The 18,358-nt window shown below is 41.7% G+C and overlaps 1 protein-coding gene across 1 annotated transcript in view; it reads right to left on the bottom strand.

Annotated features, from left to right (window-relative positions):
* Nucleotides 1-18,358, bottom strand: part of VWA3B (von Willebrand factor A domain containing 3B) — a 205,871-nt gene that overhangs the window by 92,412 nt on the left and 95,101 nt on the right. The window contains exons 11-14 of the mRNA XM_057742507.1: nt 16,686-16,824; nt 15,507-15,638; nt 10,567-10,665; nt 3,280-3,462 (exon numbers count right to left, since the gene is read on the bottom strand). Coding sequence (XP_057598490.1) covers nt 3,280-3,462; nt 10,567-10,665; nt 15,507-15,638; nt 16,686-16,824 — 553 coding nt within the window. The remainder of the gene's footprint in view (nt 1-3,279; nt 3,463-10,566; nt 10,666-15,506; nt 15,639-16,685; nt 16,825-18,358) is intronic.

Genomic DNA, 18,358 nt, shown 5'->3' with positions numbered 1-18,358 from the left:
CACACTTCCTTTTTCATTTTCACTGATGCTGGGTGTTTGTGGACGCTTAGCTCCTTGCTGATCCCACTGCCATGATGGCTGTGGTGAAGCACAGTAGTGACAACCCTGTCCTCACATTGCCTTGTTAAGTTTCAGTGCTGCCTGGTGGGATAGAGATTCAGCTTGCTGCTGGACACCATGGACAATACACCGGTTGGGGAATCAGAGCACTGCTAACTTCTGCTGTTGTTGGGGTGGGGGTGGATGATCAGCTTCCCTCTCAATCATTTGATACTACCCTCGCACAGGATTTGCAGCATACCTGCTTCTGCCTGGTGGACTTTGGAGAATCAACTTTCCATTCAGCCCTACTTACACTACCCAGCAGAGAAGCATTGCCACCAGCTTCCACCATATGGGAGATGGAATATTAGCTCTCTGGGCAGATATACTGATACCACCTGGCAGGGATATCAGAGCACCATCACTTCCTTCCATGGAGCAAGTGGGTGGTGTGGAAGATCATCTCCCCATTCAGCTCCGCTGAAATTCTGGGGAAGGGGATGTAGTCTTCCCATTGGTGTACGGATGGAGTAGGGCAGGTATTGCCAAAAAGGTCCTTGTCTAAGCTAGGGGGAATAGGTCATTTTTAAAATCTGTGCCTGTTAGAGATTCCAGGTTGGAGGCTTCAGCAGAGCCCCATCTGGGATCCAGGGAAGGCAATAACAAAACCCACAGGACTCATGCCACATCATTCCTCAAGTTCTGAGGTCCCCAGGCATTCCACCTTCTTTTTTCTAACGCTTCAGAGTCTTCCTTTGCTTGTTTGTTGTCTTATGTCCAGGGCTTTTTAGCTGTAAGACAGAGGACCTAGGAGGAATGGGGCTACTCTATTACTGCTGGAACTGGAAATCCCTCAAGTTATTCATAATTAGGTTTAAATAACACGAAAAAAATCTTACATATTTACCCAAGCAGTTACCATTTCCTTTGCTCTTCATTCCTTTGCGTAGATCAGTATTTCCATCTGGTATGATTTTCCTTCTACCTATATTACTCCCTTTAACATTTCTTGTACTGCAGGTTTATTGGTGATGAATTATTTCGGTTATTGTATATCTTTATTTATTTATTTTTTATTTATTTTTGGCTGCGTTGGGTCTTCCATGCTGTACACAGGCTTTCTCTAGTTGCAGAGAGCAGGGGCTACTCTTCATTGCAGTGCGTAGGTTTCTCAGTGCAGTGGCTTCTCTTGCTGCAGAGCACAAGCTCTAGGTACACGGGCATCAGTAGTTATGGCACACGGGCTCAGTAGTGTGGCCTGCAGGCTCTAGAGCACAGGCTCAGTAGTTGTGGTACACAGGCTTAATTGCTCTGTGGCATATGGGATCTTCCAGCCCAGGGATTGATCCCATATCCCCTGCGTTGGCAGGCAGATTCTTAACCACTGAGTCACCAGGGAAGCCCTGTATATCTTTACTAATTTTCCTTTCTGAAAGATAGTTTCACTGTGTATAGATTCTACACTGACGTTTTTCTTTCAGTACTTTAAAAATGTCACGTCACTGTCTTTTCACTCGCATTTTCTGTTGAGAAATCTGCTGTCATCCTTATCTTTGTTCTTCTGTACATAATTCACCTTTTGAAATTTCTCTTTGTCACTGCTTTTGAGAAGATTGATTCTGATGTGACTTGGTGTAGTTTCCTTCATTTTTATTGTGCTTGATATTCATTGAATTTCTTGGATCCGTGGGTTTAGTTTTAATCCAACTTGTAAAATTTCTGGTCACTATTGCTTCAATTGTTTATTAAGCTACTTGGACTTTTCCATAGTTCACTGATGCCTTGTTTTTTTATTTTTCTGGTATTTTGTTTGTTTGTTTTAATTTTCTTTCTTCTCTATATTACATAGTGGATATTTCTATTGCTACCTTGCAGTTTACTAATCTTTTGTTCTGCAATGTCTGGTCTGTTGTTCATCCTATTCCATGTATTTTTCATCTCATACATGGTAGTTTTTTTTTATCTCCAGAAGTTAGATTTGTGTTACTTGTATCTTCCATGTCTCTCCCAAAGTTTTTGAAATACAGTTACAACAACTGTTTTAATGCTCTAATACTAACATCTGAGTCAGTTATACACATTTTAATTTTTCTGTTTGCTTTTCTCCTCATCTGGACCTGTATTTTCCTGCTTCTTTGCATACCTGGTACTAATTGATTGGATGCCAGAAATTGTCAATTTTACTTCATTGAGTGGTGGATATTTTTGCTTTCCTATAATTATTCTTGGGGTTTGTTCAGGGATGTAGTTAAACTTAACTTAATCCTTGGAAATGGATTGATCCTTTCAGGTCTTGCATTTAAGATTTTCTAGACGGAACTGGTGCAGTGTTTGATTGTTCCCACTGCTAAGGCAGGATCCTTCCTTAAACTCTGCCCGATGCCCATAAGATTATGAGGTTTTCCAGTATAACCGATGGGAGTAGTCAGTATTCCCTGCCCTGTGTGAGCTCAGAGTACTGTTCCCTCCAATCTTTTTGGATGACTCATTTTCCAGATCCTGGTATTTTCCTCACATGTAAGCACTGATCGGTACTCTGACTTGCCATGGATTTAAAGTCACTCCTCAGAGCAGACAGTAAGACAAAAACCACATTCTCTAGAAGGGTATTCTTGAAATGCATATCTTCGTGTCAAGACTGGAGGATTGGAACACAGAATTTTATTTACTTTCTTCCATTAGAATGGATTGCTTTATCAGATGTCACATCGTTATACAGCCTGAGGAGTCAGAATACAACTACCTAACATCTGAATTTTTTTAAAGTCTTCCACAAATGTCTGTATACAGGCAGTGGTTAACAAACTTTATGTATAGACCTCCTGGGATGCTTGTTGAAAATACAAATTTCTGAAGTTTGGCAAAATGTTGATAATTGTTAAATTTGACTGATAGGTACATGGTCCATATACTCTTCTACTTCTGCATTTGTTTGAAACTTTCCATAATAAAAAGCATAGAAAAAAACCAAAATATATTAAGATTCCTGGGTCTCTATGCCTAGAGCCTGATTTAGTAGCTCTGAAGTAGGACCCAGGAATCTGCATTTTCACAAGTGCCCTAGCTCAGGTGGTCCTTAGACCACATTTTGTAGTGCACTCACTGTTAAGTGATTCATTTTCTCAACTGAGTTGCCCTTGTGGCTGCTGTTTTCTCAATTAAAGTATCACCCATGGGCCTCCAGCCATTAGTGATCAAATAAGTGAATACTCTCTTCTCAGCCCATTAAGCTCTTACCTGAACAGCCTCTGGAGGACAAGGATCCTTGTAGCCAAAATTATAAGAATGGAACTCTCCTCCAGTCAAAGAAGCAAGCTCTTTCAAAAATCCATTTGCAATCTCATCATTGTAACAGAAGGAGATGGTATAAATAGGAATTTTCTGAAAAACTTTGACCTGGTCTATAACCATTTCAGGTGGCTGAAATGATACATTTTGACAGAATAAAGGGAGATGGAAAGAGAGAGGAAGAGACGGAAAAAAAGAAAAGGAAGAAAAGAAAAAAGACATGAAAATACCTAGTATTTTCTCTAGATATTGAAATTCTCAAATAGTAATCCCATATACAGTGGAAGTGACTTCTTAGAAAGGTGTCAATTCAATTCAATAAACAAAGCAAAATGCTAGATGGTGAGAGTATGAAGACCAATGGCTCAGCTCTTGCCCTCTGAGGGCTCACAGTTTGGTGGGAAAAACTGGAAGAAATATTTGACTAATTAAACGACTCAATTTCAGTGCACCTAAGCCTAGAGTCCATGCTTTTAAAGTGCTGGGCTATACTTCTGAGCACTTAAAGTATTAGGGTCATGGATAAGATATCCTGGCTATTGGGATTCTACAGAGTGAGGCAACCAGATCTCCATGTGGCTTCCAAAGCATCTACTCCGAAAGAGTAATTTCTAAGCTATGTCAATATATCTCCCACAGAGTGAAAAAAGATACATTTATTTAGGGTCCTTTATGTGCTGGGCACTCTGCTGGGGACATGATATCCCCGTTAGTCCTCACAGCCATCTTGTGCAAGAGTTTTGGAAAGACTGCTAGTTGCCTACCTCTCCTTTTTTACTGTCAGAGCCCTGGTTTTCTTTTCATGGTAGCAACATACTTAAGAACAAACAAACAAACAAACACAACACATACACACATAAAAACTCATCTTCTGACACTTTTTCTTTTTGCAGCTAGGGGTGGCCAGGTCTGTCCATTGAGATATAAGCAGAAGTCTCAAGGGAGAGATTTTTTTTTGCCAATAAAAAGACAAATACTTAACCAAAAAGCTAATGCCCTCCCCCTTTTCACCCCATCCCCTAGAAAGTGGATGCACTACCTAGAATTGGAACAGCCATTTTGTGACCATAGAAGTGGACGTCACACAAAAGGTGGTGAATCAGCATAAAGATTAAAGGAAGCCTATTTCTTGGAGACATCCTTGAATAGCTGTATAACCTAGACTACCTACCGCTGGACTTCATATCCATAGGAATATAAATCTCTCCATTGTTTCAACCATCACTTGTCTACTTTTTTCGCTTTTCCCCCCAGTAACATGAAACCCTAATTGGCACAGTAGGTATGGCTATGGACTCCATTTAAAGGTGGAGAAATTGAGGCTCAGAAGGATTAAGTTTCCTAGCGTCACCAACCTCTTAAGTGGTAAGACTATATTCAAAGAGGTTTTACTACTAGAAGCAATGCCAGATTATTTGTTGTCCCCCTCCCCTGCGCTGCTTGCAATAAAGACCATCACTTGGTAAGGATCAACTCTTTGTAAATATCACCTGACTCTCAGGTAACTGATGACCTGCCCTGCCATCCTCTCTACCAGCACTGCCACACCTAGCTGAGCACCCTCAAACATGCTTCTTATTGTCCTGCCTGCACTGTCTCTGGGCTTCTCAGTCCGTCTTTGATGGACCCAACTTGCTGGCTCCTTCAGCCAGTTCCCACTCTCCACCCCCAGTTCCTATTCTTTGACTGTTAACCCTTCCTATACATTTGCTATGAGCCCTGGGGAGGCAGGGTGATGAGGGAGGAGGACTCTGGACTCACCACCGGCTGGCTTTCGGTGCACACACTGCTGAGGGAACAGCCAGTTGAGTGGTCCCCCAGGGTCTGGTCTCATTCCAGCCACCACTTACACACGGCTTCAGTCTCTGTATCTGACTCCAGCCTTGAGCTTGTCCCTGCCCATAAGCCCACCCCCACCTCTCCTCCTTTCTTCTCTCCCCTCCCCTCTGCAGGTTTCCTAACCAAACAGCAACTTAACCTAGCTGAGGGCTGACCCCATCCCTCTTGTCAACTTTAAGGACACAACAAAGCCCTCTCTGCTGCCTGCCCTTCCATCAACCTAGCTTCCATTTTGAGCACGTCCCATGTGCTGGGCACTAAGGGCTCTGCTATGCGCTCTCCCTGCATCCCCCCTACAACCCACTGAGGAAGGTACCATCTTTATCCTCATTTCTTACCAGGACTCCTGACCACTGCCCCTCAGCCCCATACACCAGACTGGAGATGCTAGACCTAAATTCTGTTAATTTGATAGATAGGGTTTTCGCTACAAATTATTCCTATATCTTCTTACAGCTGAGATATTTAGGAAGGAAGAAATTAACATTGATTTAATGCTGACTGAGTGGGTGCTGGGGACTGTGGGCAGCATTTTCATCTTTCATACACTACCTGATATTATTTCTTATATTCATTTGCTCATTGCCTATCTCCCCGTAAAACAGAAGCTTCACTGAAGGCAGGCACCTTATCTATCTTCCCCTCCACTGTATCCCAGATGGATAGCTGTACCTGGCACATAAAAGGGGCGCAGTAAATATCCGCGGAATGCCAAAAACAAAACCAAAAAACCCTCAACCCCTCCCAACCTAAAAAACCCCCAGTGTTTAGAGATTTTCCTGGTAGTCCAGTGGTTAAGACTCCGAGCTTCCACTGCAGGGGCATGGGTTCAATCCCTGGTTGGGGAACTAAGATTCTGCATGCTAGGTGGCCAAAAAAATAATATCCATGGAATGCATGGGTATTTTTCACTCATAGCAACCCTGTGAGGAGGGAACATTAGTTCTAAGTCACAGATGAGGAAATTCATATTGGGGGCACTTGCCCAAGGTCATTCAGATGGGCAGTACTGGGGATGAGCTCTAACCCAGGTCTCTGGCTCCAAAGCTGTTTATTTCCATCAGTCCTAACAGCTAAAGAGAGTGTGAGCATGAAAAAGTCTGTTCTGTGTATCACTGTGAGCCCGCCACTGGCACACAGCCCCAGGTAGTGTTTGCTAAACTGGCACAAGGTTCTAGTGGCCAGCGTGGCAGTGGAGAGCTGGGTAGAGGGCAGGGCTGCACCTTGATTGCAGAAGGAGCTCTGTCCCTGCAATGGAAGATAGCCATGCCTGTCCTCCTGCACCTACTCCGCAGGCCCCAAGGACTCCTTTTGCTAGTGTGTGTCATCACAGTTTTGAAGACTCAGTATGTTGAAATAAACCTTTCACCACCTCAGCCTGAGTCACCTTGACCCTTCCCAGCCACTTACTATGGAATGTGGGGGCTGCACCCTGTGTAGGGCCTGTAGGACACCAAGGAAGCCTTTTCTAAGCCCAGGACTCCTTAGTCTGTTCCCCTCAGAGGTCCTGTCGGTCCCTAAGATGAGTCTGAGCATTACACCTGAGACACTCTCCCTGGTGCCCTCATCCCTGAGTCTAAACAGGTGCGTGGCCAGGTGTCCCTTTCACCACGAAAGTCAACTTGGGGTGGCAAGAAAGGCAGGGACGTTTCTCCCAATTGCCTGAAGGAGGTTTGTTTGTGCAGGGGGGTCACTCTGTGCCTTCCCCCACCACCTCCCCTCACATACCCCACGTGGGGTTTTATTACCTATCCATTTTTGTTTAGAACGGTATAGATAACTTCTTCACGTCCATTTTTTGGACTCTTGTGAGGGTAGTCCCTAACTTCAAAGAAATCCCAGAATAACTGCAGCCAAAGATGTGCTGGGCTGCTCCTGGCGGAGACCCTGCAATGTCCATCTGCACCTACAGATGCCCACCAAAGAACACCTGGTGATCCCAGGTTCATGCAGAACCCTTTGAATTTGATTAATTTAAAGACTTGTCTTCTACATAATTGTGCCCTGGACATTTAATAAATAAGCAGTACACTGATGTCCATGGAACTGAATCCTGAACAGCCTCTGTGTTCTTCCAAGTAGAAAATTCTGCTAAGTGCTGGGAATAATAACATTGGTCTTACATATTTGGGTTCCATAAGGTCAGTGAAAATTCAAAAACAAATCGAGACTGAGTGGTACACCTTAATGTCCTCTGCATAGAACATGAATGATCAAATATCCATTTGCTTTTTTGAGAGAATCTGAGGGATAATGCAAAATAAATAGATTGCATGTGGGGAAAAGGCAGATACGAATATGAAATGCCTGAATAAGAGTTTATAAATCACTTTTTTCAGTAATTTGCATATTTCTGATTCTAGCTCGTCCATTTCCCTAGTTCCTCATCGTTAAGTGGACCACAGACCCTCTGAGAATTTGGGGCAAGCTATTGATCTTCTCCCCAGAGAAATGTATGAGTGCATTTCTTATATAATTTTGGGCGATTCCAGACCCTCAAAAGTCTATGATGGACCGTAGACCAAGAATCCTTCTCAACACACTGCTGGTACAGTGGTACTTGGTAAATCCTCTTCAAGGGCTATTTGGTGGTATCTATCAAAACATATACCTTTTAACCTAGTCCACGTCTCAGAATTTACGCTACAGATAAGCATAAATTGCAAAATGTGCAAAATAAGCATAAAGGTGCAAAATGACGTATGTGCACGGTTACTTTTGCAACCTTGTATATAACAGGAAGGTTGAAATGACCTAAATGTTCATCTCCAGGGGACCTGACTAAATAGCTGTGTGATGGAATAGTAGGCAGCTATAAAAAAATGAGGAGGCTCTTTATGAAATGATAGTAAGCAATCTCCGAGGTATATTGTTTTATTAATAGAGGTGCAGAATTGTGCATGTAATACACTACCATTTATGTATTTTAAAAGGAAACATACATAAACACATATCTGTTTGCATACCAAACTATCTCTCAAAAAAGATGCAAGAAACTGGTAATATACTGGTAATATACATATCACCAGCCTCATAGCTGGTAAAAGAAGGTGGGAGGGAGGATTTTCTCCACATGTCCTTTTGTACCTTTGTGCTTAGTACCATGTGAGTGTACTACTGATCAAAAATTAAATCAAATCAATTTTTAAGGTAATTTTTATTAAATCTATATCATTTTAACATGATGCAGTCACTGAGAATGAGGTTTCTGAAGAACTTCTCATGACTTGGAAAAATTGCATATATGAGATGAGAAAGAGCAGAAAATTGAATTATGAACGATTTACATCTTATTCTTCCTGATGTTTAAATGCTTACCTACATTTTCTAAATTGCAATAAAATCAGTTAGCATTTATTAAAAAAAATAAGATCCCTTGTCCAGATGACTTGCAAGCCAGAATCTGCAGCCTACATATTCCCCAAATGCCAGCCCCATCCTTCTAGGGGCTTTTAGACAGCTGTGAACTCCAGGGGCTCAAACTCAGCTTCCTCCACCAGCAACCCCCAAGTCTTCTTCTTCTTTAAATTTCAATCCGTTAAGAACAATTACTAGAAACCATAAATCAGTCATCTTGACCCCTTTCGCCCTTGCTCCTCACTCAGCCCCTCACCTCCTGCCCCCAAACTGGCCACCAAGTCCTTTGATGCTACTTCTATGATCTCATCTCTGAAGGGTCCCCTCCTTTGCATTTCTGCTGTTCCTCCCTGAGATGGGACCTCACCAGCCTAAGATCTAGTCTTTCCCTAGCTCTACTGAGGCATATTTCTAACTCACGGGTGGATGGGGCCATCTGCTCCTTTGAGAGTCCCCACAGAGGTAAAGCCCACCTTTTCCATGTGACATTCAAGGACCTTCACTATCTCCCCCAACCTAACCTCTGAGAATTGGCCTTGACACTCTTCTATCATTGCTCTTAGGTTGCTCCCCTGAGCAGCCCACGTATTTTCACACCTCTGTTCCTTCTGTCCAGGATACCAGTAATCTCCTCTGTTTAGAAAATTCCTTCTCTTCCCTCCAGACACAGTTGAAATGTGCCCTCCTCATTGGAATCTTGCCTGGTCTTCTCTGCATTGTGCTCAGCAGAATTCATCACTCTGCTCCCATACAGCCCGCAGCACAGGCAACCCCACTCCCTGTATCGTATCAGAATTAACTGCGCAGGGACTTCCCTGGTGGCGCAAAGGTTGAGAATCCATCTGCCAATGCAGGGGACATGGGTTTGTTCCCTGGTCCGGAAAGATCCTACATGCATCAGAGCAACTAGGCCCATGCACCACAACTACTGAACCTTCATGCTGCAACTATTGAAGCCCGAGCACCTACAGCCTATGCTCTGCAATAAGAGAAGCCACCGCAACAAGAGATGCCTGCGCATGGCAAAGAAGAGGAGCCCCCGCTTGCTGCAACTAAGGGAAGACCCAACGCAGCCAAAAAGAAAAAAATAAAATAATTAAAAAAAAAAGAATTAACTGTGCACATTCTTCAACATGTAAGCTCCCCTGGGGCAGGATATTATTCATCTTTGTAGCCTCAAACCTGTAGGCACCACACAAGGAGCATAAACAAGGCACAATAAATTGCCTCTGAATAGAAAGTAAAAATCATTCCAAGTAAAATTTCACTTTAAACAACTTCTCGGCCATAAATCTAACACTGTAGTAAAATCTGGTTGCTTTGGTATTTAAGCCCTGGACTGTTTGACACAGGATATTTTACAATATTTGCCTAGCAGTCTCCATATGCAGACACTTCAAATGAAGGAAACAAGTTGATGCTAATTCACTTTAGCGGTTAATTTACATTGTATTGGACTGCACATCCGTATATTTATTTAATGTCCAGAGCATTAGTCTTTCATTCACAAAGCTCAAAAGAAGATGAACAGACTCCGCTAAAACTTTTCAAATATTTTCCAGTCAGGCTAAACAAAACAAAGAACATTTCACCAGAAAGGCATGCTTTTGTTTAAATGATTACTAAGTTAAAATTAGGGGTAAAACCAAGGACATTGTGCAGTGACGTGTTTAGATTCAGCGTCCCCAAAGGAAAAAAATCAAAAAGAATCTCCTCACTCTTAGTTTATAATAAAATATAAACCAGTCTTCCATGGAAGGCAGACATCTCCTTTCATGGGGTTGGTCTCCAGGCCCATTGGGTATGTGTCAAATTAACCAGACAACACTCACTGTCACATAAATTCTCCTCAGTGTTGTAGTAGACAAAGGAATTTCTCAGTGTGTGTGTATTTTTTACCTCAGTTCTGGGTCCCTAAGCCAAGTAAATATCTCTCAACAGCTTTTTAGTGGCAGTGGAAAAGGTGCCCCAAACCCACTCTCAACATTCCACTTTCAGGGGATTAGTGAGTCCCTCTTTGTCCCCAACTTTGATAAGTACCTGGTCAGGTCTCCCATCTGTCAAAAGGTAGATTACTTGTGTTTCTTTATCAGCAAAAGCAATTTGCAGGGCACTCAAGGTGTTTGTGGAACTTCCAATCTATAGAAAAGAGAGAGAGACATACCAAGTACATACTTGAATCTCAAAAAAGATCTCACAAATAAGTGTTATTTATTCTCTACTTCCAAAAAGAAAAGTACTTGTGAAATAAAAGATAAATTTAAATTATATCGAGATAATAATTTAAGACTAGGAATTCCAAGAAGCCAAATCCCAGGATGTGTCACAAAAGCATCTACGCAGATAGTCCCAGGATAGCTTGAAGCCAGGAGGATGGATTTCCTGTCCTGACAACAGAGCTCTTAATTCAATTTTATCTTTGTGTGTTTCTGTGTGAGGCACTAACTCAGTTACTATTCATTCAGCTGTCAGCACGGCTTAAACACGCAGCCTGAATACACTGGGGCGGGGACCATATTTGTCTCCAACCAGGATTGATTCATGACACCCAATATTCGGCAAACATGAGTGTGGTGTCATGAGCAATCTGGAGGTACAGGGAACTGTAAAGTTGTAGAACTCCTGCAGTTTCTGCCCAGGGATGTAGAGAACTGGCAGGGGTGTCATTCCGAAAATCAGAATGAAAAAGAGCCAGACAAACAGCAAGTACATGACTTTCATTATGCTCATGAGAGGGCTCAGGTCACCAGGCAACCAACTGGCCCCACGTCTGGGGAGGGATGGGCCCCTAGAGAGTCAGGCAAGAGGCAAGCCGTGGCTTTCTGGGACAGGATGCAGCCAGACACTAGAAGAAGAGTTGAGCTGGGGTGACTGATGAATCAGCAGAGGCTGCCAGGTGTATGTTAGGGAGAGGCCACAGATACGGGGGCATCGGGGCTCTCTTGAAGACTGTTTCACTACAAACCCCACAGGGTGCTCACAGAATAGATTGGGAGAGTCTAGAGAAAGTCTCCTTCACAGTGCAGAACCGGGGGAGAGAAACAGAGCAATCCCCACAGAGGCCCTCTCCTCTCTCTCCCCTGCAGAACAAAAGCCTTAATCTGTCTGTGTATATGGGGTGGGGGAGGCAACGAACACGCTCACCCTAGGGCACTGGTCAAAACCCAGGAAGGCGGGGGAGTGGGGGTGGGGGGGGGAGGAAAGCGGACACAACAAACTCTCTACACCTGCGGAAGCAGCAGGGCTACATGCTGGGCTCGGAGATACTGAGAAGGCCACACCTCTGAGACTCCTGGATACCATGCCTGCCTAAGACTGAGGCTTACTCAGAGAACACCCACCCCCATCACTCTGCTAGAACATCACCTAACGTATAGCTTTCAAAAGAAAAGCTCTCTGTGAGGCCCAGTGTGAAGGGAAAAGTCAAAAGCCAACTGAGACGAAGCGAGAGAGTAGCACAGACATATATACTACCGACTGTAAAATAGATAGTCAGTGGGAAGTTGTTGTATAACAAAGGGAGTCCAACTCGAGGATGGAAGATGCCTTAGAGGACTGGGGCGGGGAGGGTGGGGGGGACTCGAGGAGGGGGGAGTCAAGGAAGGGAGGGAATACGGGGATATGTGTATAAAAACAGATGATAATAAAAAAAAAAGAAAAAGAAAACATTTCTTGATATTTAAAAAAAAAAAAAAAGTCAAAAGCCAAGGGTGGAACAGATAACCCTCTGGCACGTCATCCCCTACCCTAACACAAAGTATTGCTGCAAGAATGTGAGGGGTATGGTGCAAACAAACAAACCTCAAACCCAGCCCAGCTCCGAATTAGATGAATTTTAACCCACTCCACAAAAGAAAGGCATGCTCATTTCCAGGCATAAAAAATATTTACCTCAGTCTCTATATGCTACACGTGATGTCCAGCTTTTAACAAAAAATAAGCATACTAAACAGAAGAACAAACAACACACTACCAAGAGACAAAAGTACTCATCAGAAACAAACTCAGATGTGACACAGATGCTGAAATCATTTGACAGAAATTTAAAATAACTGTGATTCATATATTTAAAACCTCTAATGGCAAAGGTAAATGACATTCAAGACCAGGTGGGTAATTTCAGCAGAGATGGAAACCTTAAGAAACAATAGAAGGGAAATGCTAACAATAAAAAACACAGTAGGAAGATAAAGAAGTCTTTCAAAGAGTTCAAAGTACTGTTGTCACTCAGTATCCACAGGGGTTGGTCTAGCACCCTCTCTCTGCGACAGATACCAAAATCTGCAGATGCTCAAGTCCCTTATATAAAATGGCATAGTATTTGCATACAACTTATGCACATCCTCCCATATACTTTAAATCTTCTCTAGATTATACGTATAATACCTAACACAATTTAAACGCTATGTGAATAGTTGCCGGCATGCAGCAATTCAAGTTTTGTTTTTTGGAACTTTCTGGAATTAAAAAAAATTTCCATCTGGGGTTGGCTGAATTCATGAATGAGGAACCTATAGACACAGAGGAATAACTGTAGGTTCAAAACAGCCAAGGAAAGAACTAGCAAACATAAAGATAGAGGAATAGAAATTACCTAAATTAAAATAAAAAGAGAACAAAGAGCAAATCAAAACAGAAAAGAGCATCAAAGAGCTGTGGAACAGTATCAAATGGTCTGATATATGCTTAATTGGAAACACAGGAGAAAAGGGAAAACAGGACAGAAGAAATATTTGAAAAAAAAATGGCTGAGAATTTTCCAAAAACAATGACCCCACAGACCCAATAAGGTCAGATAACACCAGATAGGATAAATAAAATAAATGACCTAACACTTCTGTCAGTGTGGTATCTAAGAAAGCCAAGTAGTAAGCTAGGACCTTCATCATCACCAACTGTACCACATCCTCCCTGCTCAATGATGTCCACTCCCACCCAGCAGCAATAAGGTGCTCCTTCCCATCAGGTGTCAACAGAGTTTGAGCGGGGAACCTGAACTTCAACCTGCGCCTGGAAGTATGAGGCAGGTCCCATCCATCCCACTGACAGAGCAGTGTCAGACAGAGCCACCTAAATAGAAGGCTAGAATAATATCTAGAGTTTTATAACACAAAACAAAAATGTCTAGGATTCGGTTGATAATCACTCCATCGCACCAAGAACCAGGAAGCTCTCAACATGAAATGAAAAAGACAATAGATACCAAGAGCAAGAAGACAGATATGTTAGAATTATTTGACAAAAATTTTAGAGTAGCCTTGAAAAAAATATTTCAACTAGCAATTTCCAACAATCTTGAGACAAATGAAAACTAAAAAGCATCAGCAAAGAAATAGAAAGTCTCATCAGAGAAATAAAAGACATGAAGGAGAACCAAATGGAACTTTCAGAACTTAAAAATACAATAACTAAAATGTCTCAGATTCTCTGACCCAAGGACTGGCCATGCCAGCTGACTGCTGCTCTGTGACACCAGCACACACAGGCTCAGAACATCTGAGTGGTGTCCTGAACTTAGTGGGTTGATTCCTGGACCAAACCAGCCCAAGGAATAATAGAGGAATCTGGTCTTCTTGAAAATGAATTTTGCACATTCAGCAAGCAAGCAGGAATGTTTCAATGAAGACTTTTGAAGAGAGCAGAATCACACTTTACAAAAAAATGATCTGACATATTTTTAGCCACTTAGATGGCTGATTCTATTCATTAGTGATTTTTATACAAAGCAGAGACCGCTTATGTCTTCACCCAATGAGATTACATATATAATATCTTGTTATCACAAACTCTAAATTAGTGGGCTCTGAATTAAGATATTTCCTACTACCTACAGTCTGTAAAAGAAGAGAACGTATGTCCCAAGGAACTTCAATGGATAATCCCGGACATTCAACAAATTGGTTACGAATTTAATATTCTTTCCTAACGAAAGGTGGCCAGTTAGGATAAAATTTTACAGGCATTATTATGTCTTATAGATTTCCTCCTCCCATTTTTAATTAATTAATGTACGTATGTATGTATGTATGTATGTATGTATGTATGTATTTAATTTACTTGGCCATGCTGTGCAGCTTGTGGGATTTTAGTTCCCCAACCAGGGATCGAACCCAGGCCTTTAGCAGTGAAAGTGCAAGTCCTAATCACTGGACTGCCAGGGAATTCCCTTTCCTCCCATTTTTTAAAAACGAATCTCAAGGGAACTCCAGAGCATCCCAATGAGAGCACAAACTCTTCCTGGTTAATATTCATGGAAAGCCGCTAATGTCCACGTGTGGCTTCCTGTCAAATCCAGGACTCTAGACTCAGGCACTGAACTATTTTAAAGATACTTGTGATCCATGTTTGACTTTTAAGAATAGCTCTTGGTCTCAGTTTTAGTATATCTTAAGTATCTGGAATGCTATGTGGTTCCGGAAAAAGAACTTTTAAAATTAAGATAAGTTCAAGATGAGAAAATCTGAGGAAAGGCAAATTCTTCTCAGTAGTCTGTGTAAATGTCAAGAACAGCAGCTTTAAAGTTCTCCAAGTAAAATGCAGGCCTGAAGAAATTATTTCACCTTCTTACTATATCTTGCAGCCCTATCTCTCTCCTTGCTTTCAGTCCTAACCACTCACATTGTACTGTTTCCACAAGTTCATTACTTTTGAACAAAGGCCACTGTTAAAAATAGCTGTAATATATTATTTGAAAACAATAATGAAGTTTCAGAGGAAACAAATATGAATGTTCAAGTAAAAAATATTATATTTTGAAATTTGTTTTCATAAAAGGCTGAGACTTGAGCAAAGGGCAGTGCTGTCAACAGAAGCTTATCTAAATGATATGATATTGACTAAAAAGACTGGGTAATGGGACCTTTGTAAACAAAATGAATGTCTATGTGAAGCCACTGCCATCCCTGGCGTTCAAAGCACTTTCTCAAGCACTTCTCTCCTGATCTCTATCCTTCTTCTTCCAGACCCAGCCTCCTCCTTACCTTAATGTCTCTAACCCAGGCCTGGGCCCCTTTCAAATTATCCTCATCGATTTCAACAAGTTTCTCCTGCCAAGCAATGGCTTGAGCATCAAACTGCACAAAATTGAATTTCCTTTTATATTTCAGCTGTTCCTGTAAGAGACAATTATTATTTAGCCATGAAACCACTTATGTGTAAGAAAAGATTAGGACAGGTCATGGTTTGATACATTTTAATCATTCGATATCCCTTTTTAGTTCTAGAAGCTAAAAATTACATCCAATAGAGAAAATCTTTTCTAGTAAAAAAGGTATTTAAATAAAATTTACGTGGTTTGTATATTAAAACTTTTCAAATGTATATATGTATAAACATACATATATCACACAAATGTGATATATGTTTATATGTATAATATGACATTAAATCTTGTCTTTAATACTGACATTAATGGTATACCAAATATGCACACTAAATGCAATATGCTTAAAAGAAATCCAAAACAGTGTCCTCACTCTGGTCAACATCTCTTTGGTAAAGCTATTATTTGGTTGCAAATTTATTCACTTGCCTTCCAACAGCCCATATTTCTCCAAGAGAAGTTCATCAAATTAAAAATTCTATTTTGTATTTGTCAAACACTCCTTGGAATTGTTTTCTGTGGTTCATACTCACGTCAATACTACCAACTCATGACAGTATCCTAGTACCCATTTATAGGTGTGGAAACTAGGAGTTAGGGAGTGTTAGCAATCTGCTTCAGGTCGCACAACTCAGAGGAAGCACAGGTGGGATACGGACCAGAAGTTCCTGACCATCAGCCCACGCTTCTCCCACATATCACTTCTGGAGCCAGTGCACACAGCATCCCTAACATGTATTGGAAATTAAATAAACATGCTGAGCTGAAGAGTATCTGGAAAACAATGGAGGCATGTGCACACCACAGATTTCAGGATACAGAAAACCTGGGACAATGGACATAGAAATTTGCTTAGCAGCCCATACATTACAGGAAGGACCCACCAATGGAAGGGTCTACTGGCAAAAGGGAATCTTTTTCTGAAGTGGCTTTCCTGTGATATCTGAGTGTAAACCTGGCCTGTGCATCTCTCATAACCACTGCCCATGATGACTGGTGGAGATGCACGCATGATACACAGGCCCCCAGGTGCCTGATCCCAACAGCTCCATCTCACCTGTATGAGCTGGATGATCTTGTTCTTCACCAGGTCCAGTTTCCCCTTCATTGAGTGAGATGTGTCGATGAGGATGTAGACACAGTCACTAGGCACTTTTCCAAAGAGGACTTGACTCCCACCCTGTAGCCATTTAATCCTAGGCAGGAAATAGTTGAAAGTGAATGGTTAGAGCCTGTGGCACTGAGAGCATCTTCCTAAGAACTTGATACATCTACAGGGGAAAATCAATAGGACAGAAAAATAAATCCAATACTAGGCTCCAAAGCCAAAAGTAAATTACTTCCAGTCATCTGATATTTTGAGACCTTTAGCTATGACGTCACACCATTTATTCTTCCAACCCTACTGACTGCAGTCAAGCTAGTAATGCCAGCACATTCCTGAAGCTTCAGTGAAGCTTATGGATAGAATCAAGCAACCCCAGATCCCAATAATAACCAAGTGCTAGGTGGTTGTGTAAGCAGGATTGCTTCTGTGGTCCAGGCTCAGGATCCCATTACAGGATGTAAATTAAGTTCATGGCTGCAGGCAAAGCCTGGGGGAGAGGGTGGGACAGACAAAAAAAAAAAAAAAACAAAACTCAAAACTGAATTCAGAGCTCAGCAAGGCCCAGTCAAACTAGACATTATAGGGCAAAACACTGAAGAGGAGATCGCTGCATAGGAGAGAAAGAGGGTCAGGGAGAGATGGAAAGAGAGAGAGAAAGGGAGAGAAAATGCGCTCCCGAGATCTGCAGAAACCCTGGAGATTTGGGCTAAGTTATGGTCAGGGCATACATGTGAAGAAACTACTGAAGCCAGGGAATAAATCACCAAAAAAGGAATAGATGGACCAACCCCTCAGAGCTTACACAAGGCTGGGAATAGTTCATCTTCCAACCAGCCAGAGTGGAAAAGCCACCATAATGCGTGTGGTCTCAAGTAGAGTCCTCACAATGGTACTGCCTTAGTAATAGGACCAAATTAGTCCTGGACTAAAGGCTTCCCTGCATCTACGCTGACATAACTTAAAAGTAAGTCCCAGAGTAACTTAACTGCATTCCAAATAACTTAACTGCATCACAGAACACACATAAAAAATACAACAAAATCCAGTACCTGACAATGCCAAATTCAAAATGTCTGGCATCCAGTGGAAAATTACCAGGCACACAGAGAAGGAGGAAAATACGATCCATAACCAGAAGAAAAACAGGTCAACAGAAACTTACCTCAAAATGACGCAGATGATAGAATTCGCAAAAAAGGATATTATGTGGCTGATACAAACATGATCCATATGTTCACGAAGGTAAAGTAGGAACAGAATGAGGAGAGGAGTGGAAGATATTAAAAAAAAATCCTCTGAGGAAATGTCTAGAGATATACAATAACTGAATGAAAAACATACTGCATGCTATTAACGGTAGACACTAGCTAAAGAAAAGATCAGGGAACTTTAAGAAAGACATAGCAACAGAAAACAATTCAAAATAAGACATAAAGAGAAAAAGGTTAAAAAAATATAACAGAATAAGCAATCTATGGAACAATATCAAGGAGTCTAATATACGTGTAATTACACACGGGGGGGGGGAAGGGGGACAGAAAAATATTTGAAGAAATATTGGAAATCAAACGTTCCCAATTTTGATGAAAACAATACACCTGCAGATCCAAGAAGCTCCAAGA

The sequence above is a fragment of the Hippopotamus amphibius genome, chromosome 7, assembly GCF_030028045.1.
Source record: "Hippopotamus amphibius kiboko isolate mHipAmp2 chromosome 7, mHipAmp2.hap2, whole genome shotgun sequence".
Taxonomy (NCBI): domain Eukaryota; kingdom Metazoa; phylum Chordata; class Mammalia; order Artiodactyla; family Hippopotamidae; genus Hippopotamus; species Hippopotamus amphibius.
This window is presented reverse-complemented; position numbering and strand designations above follow the sequence as displayed.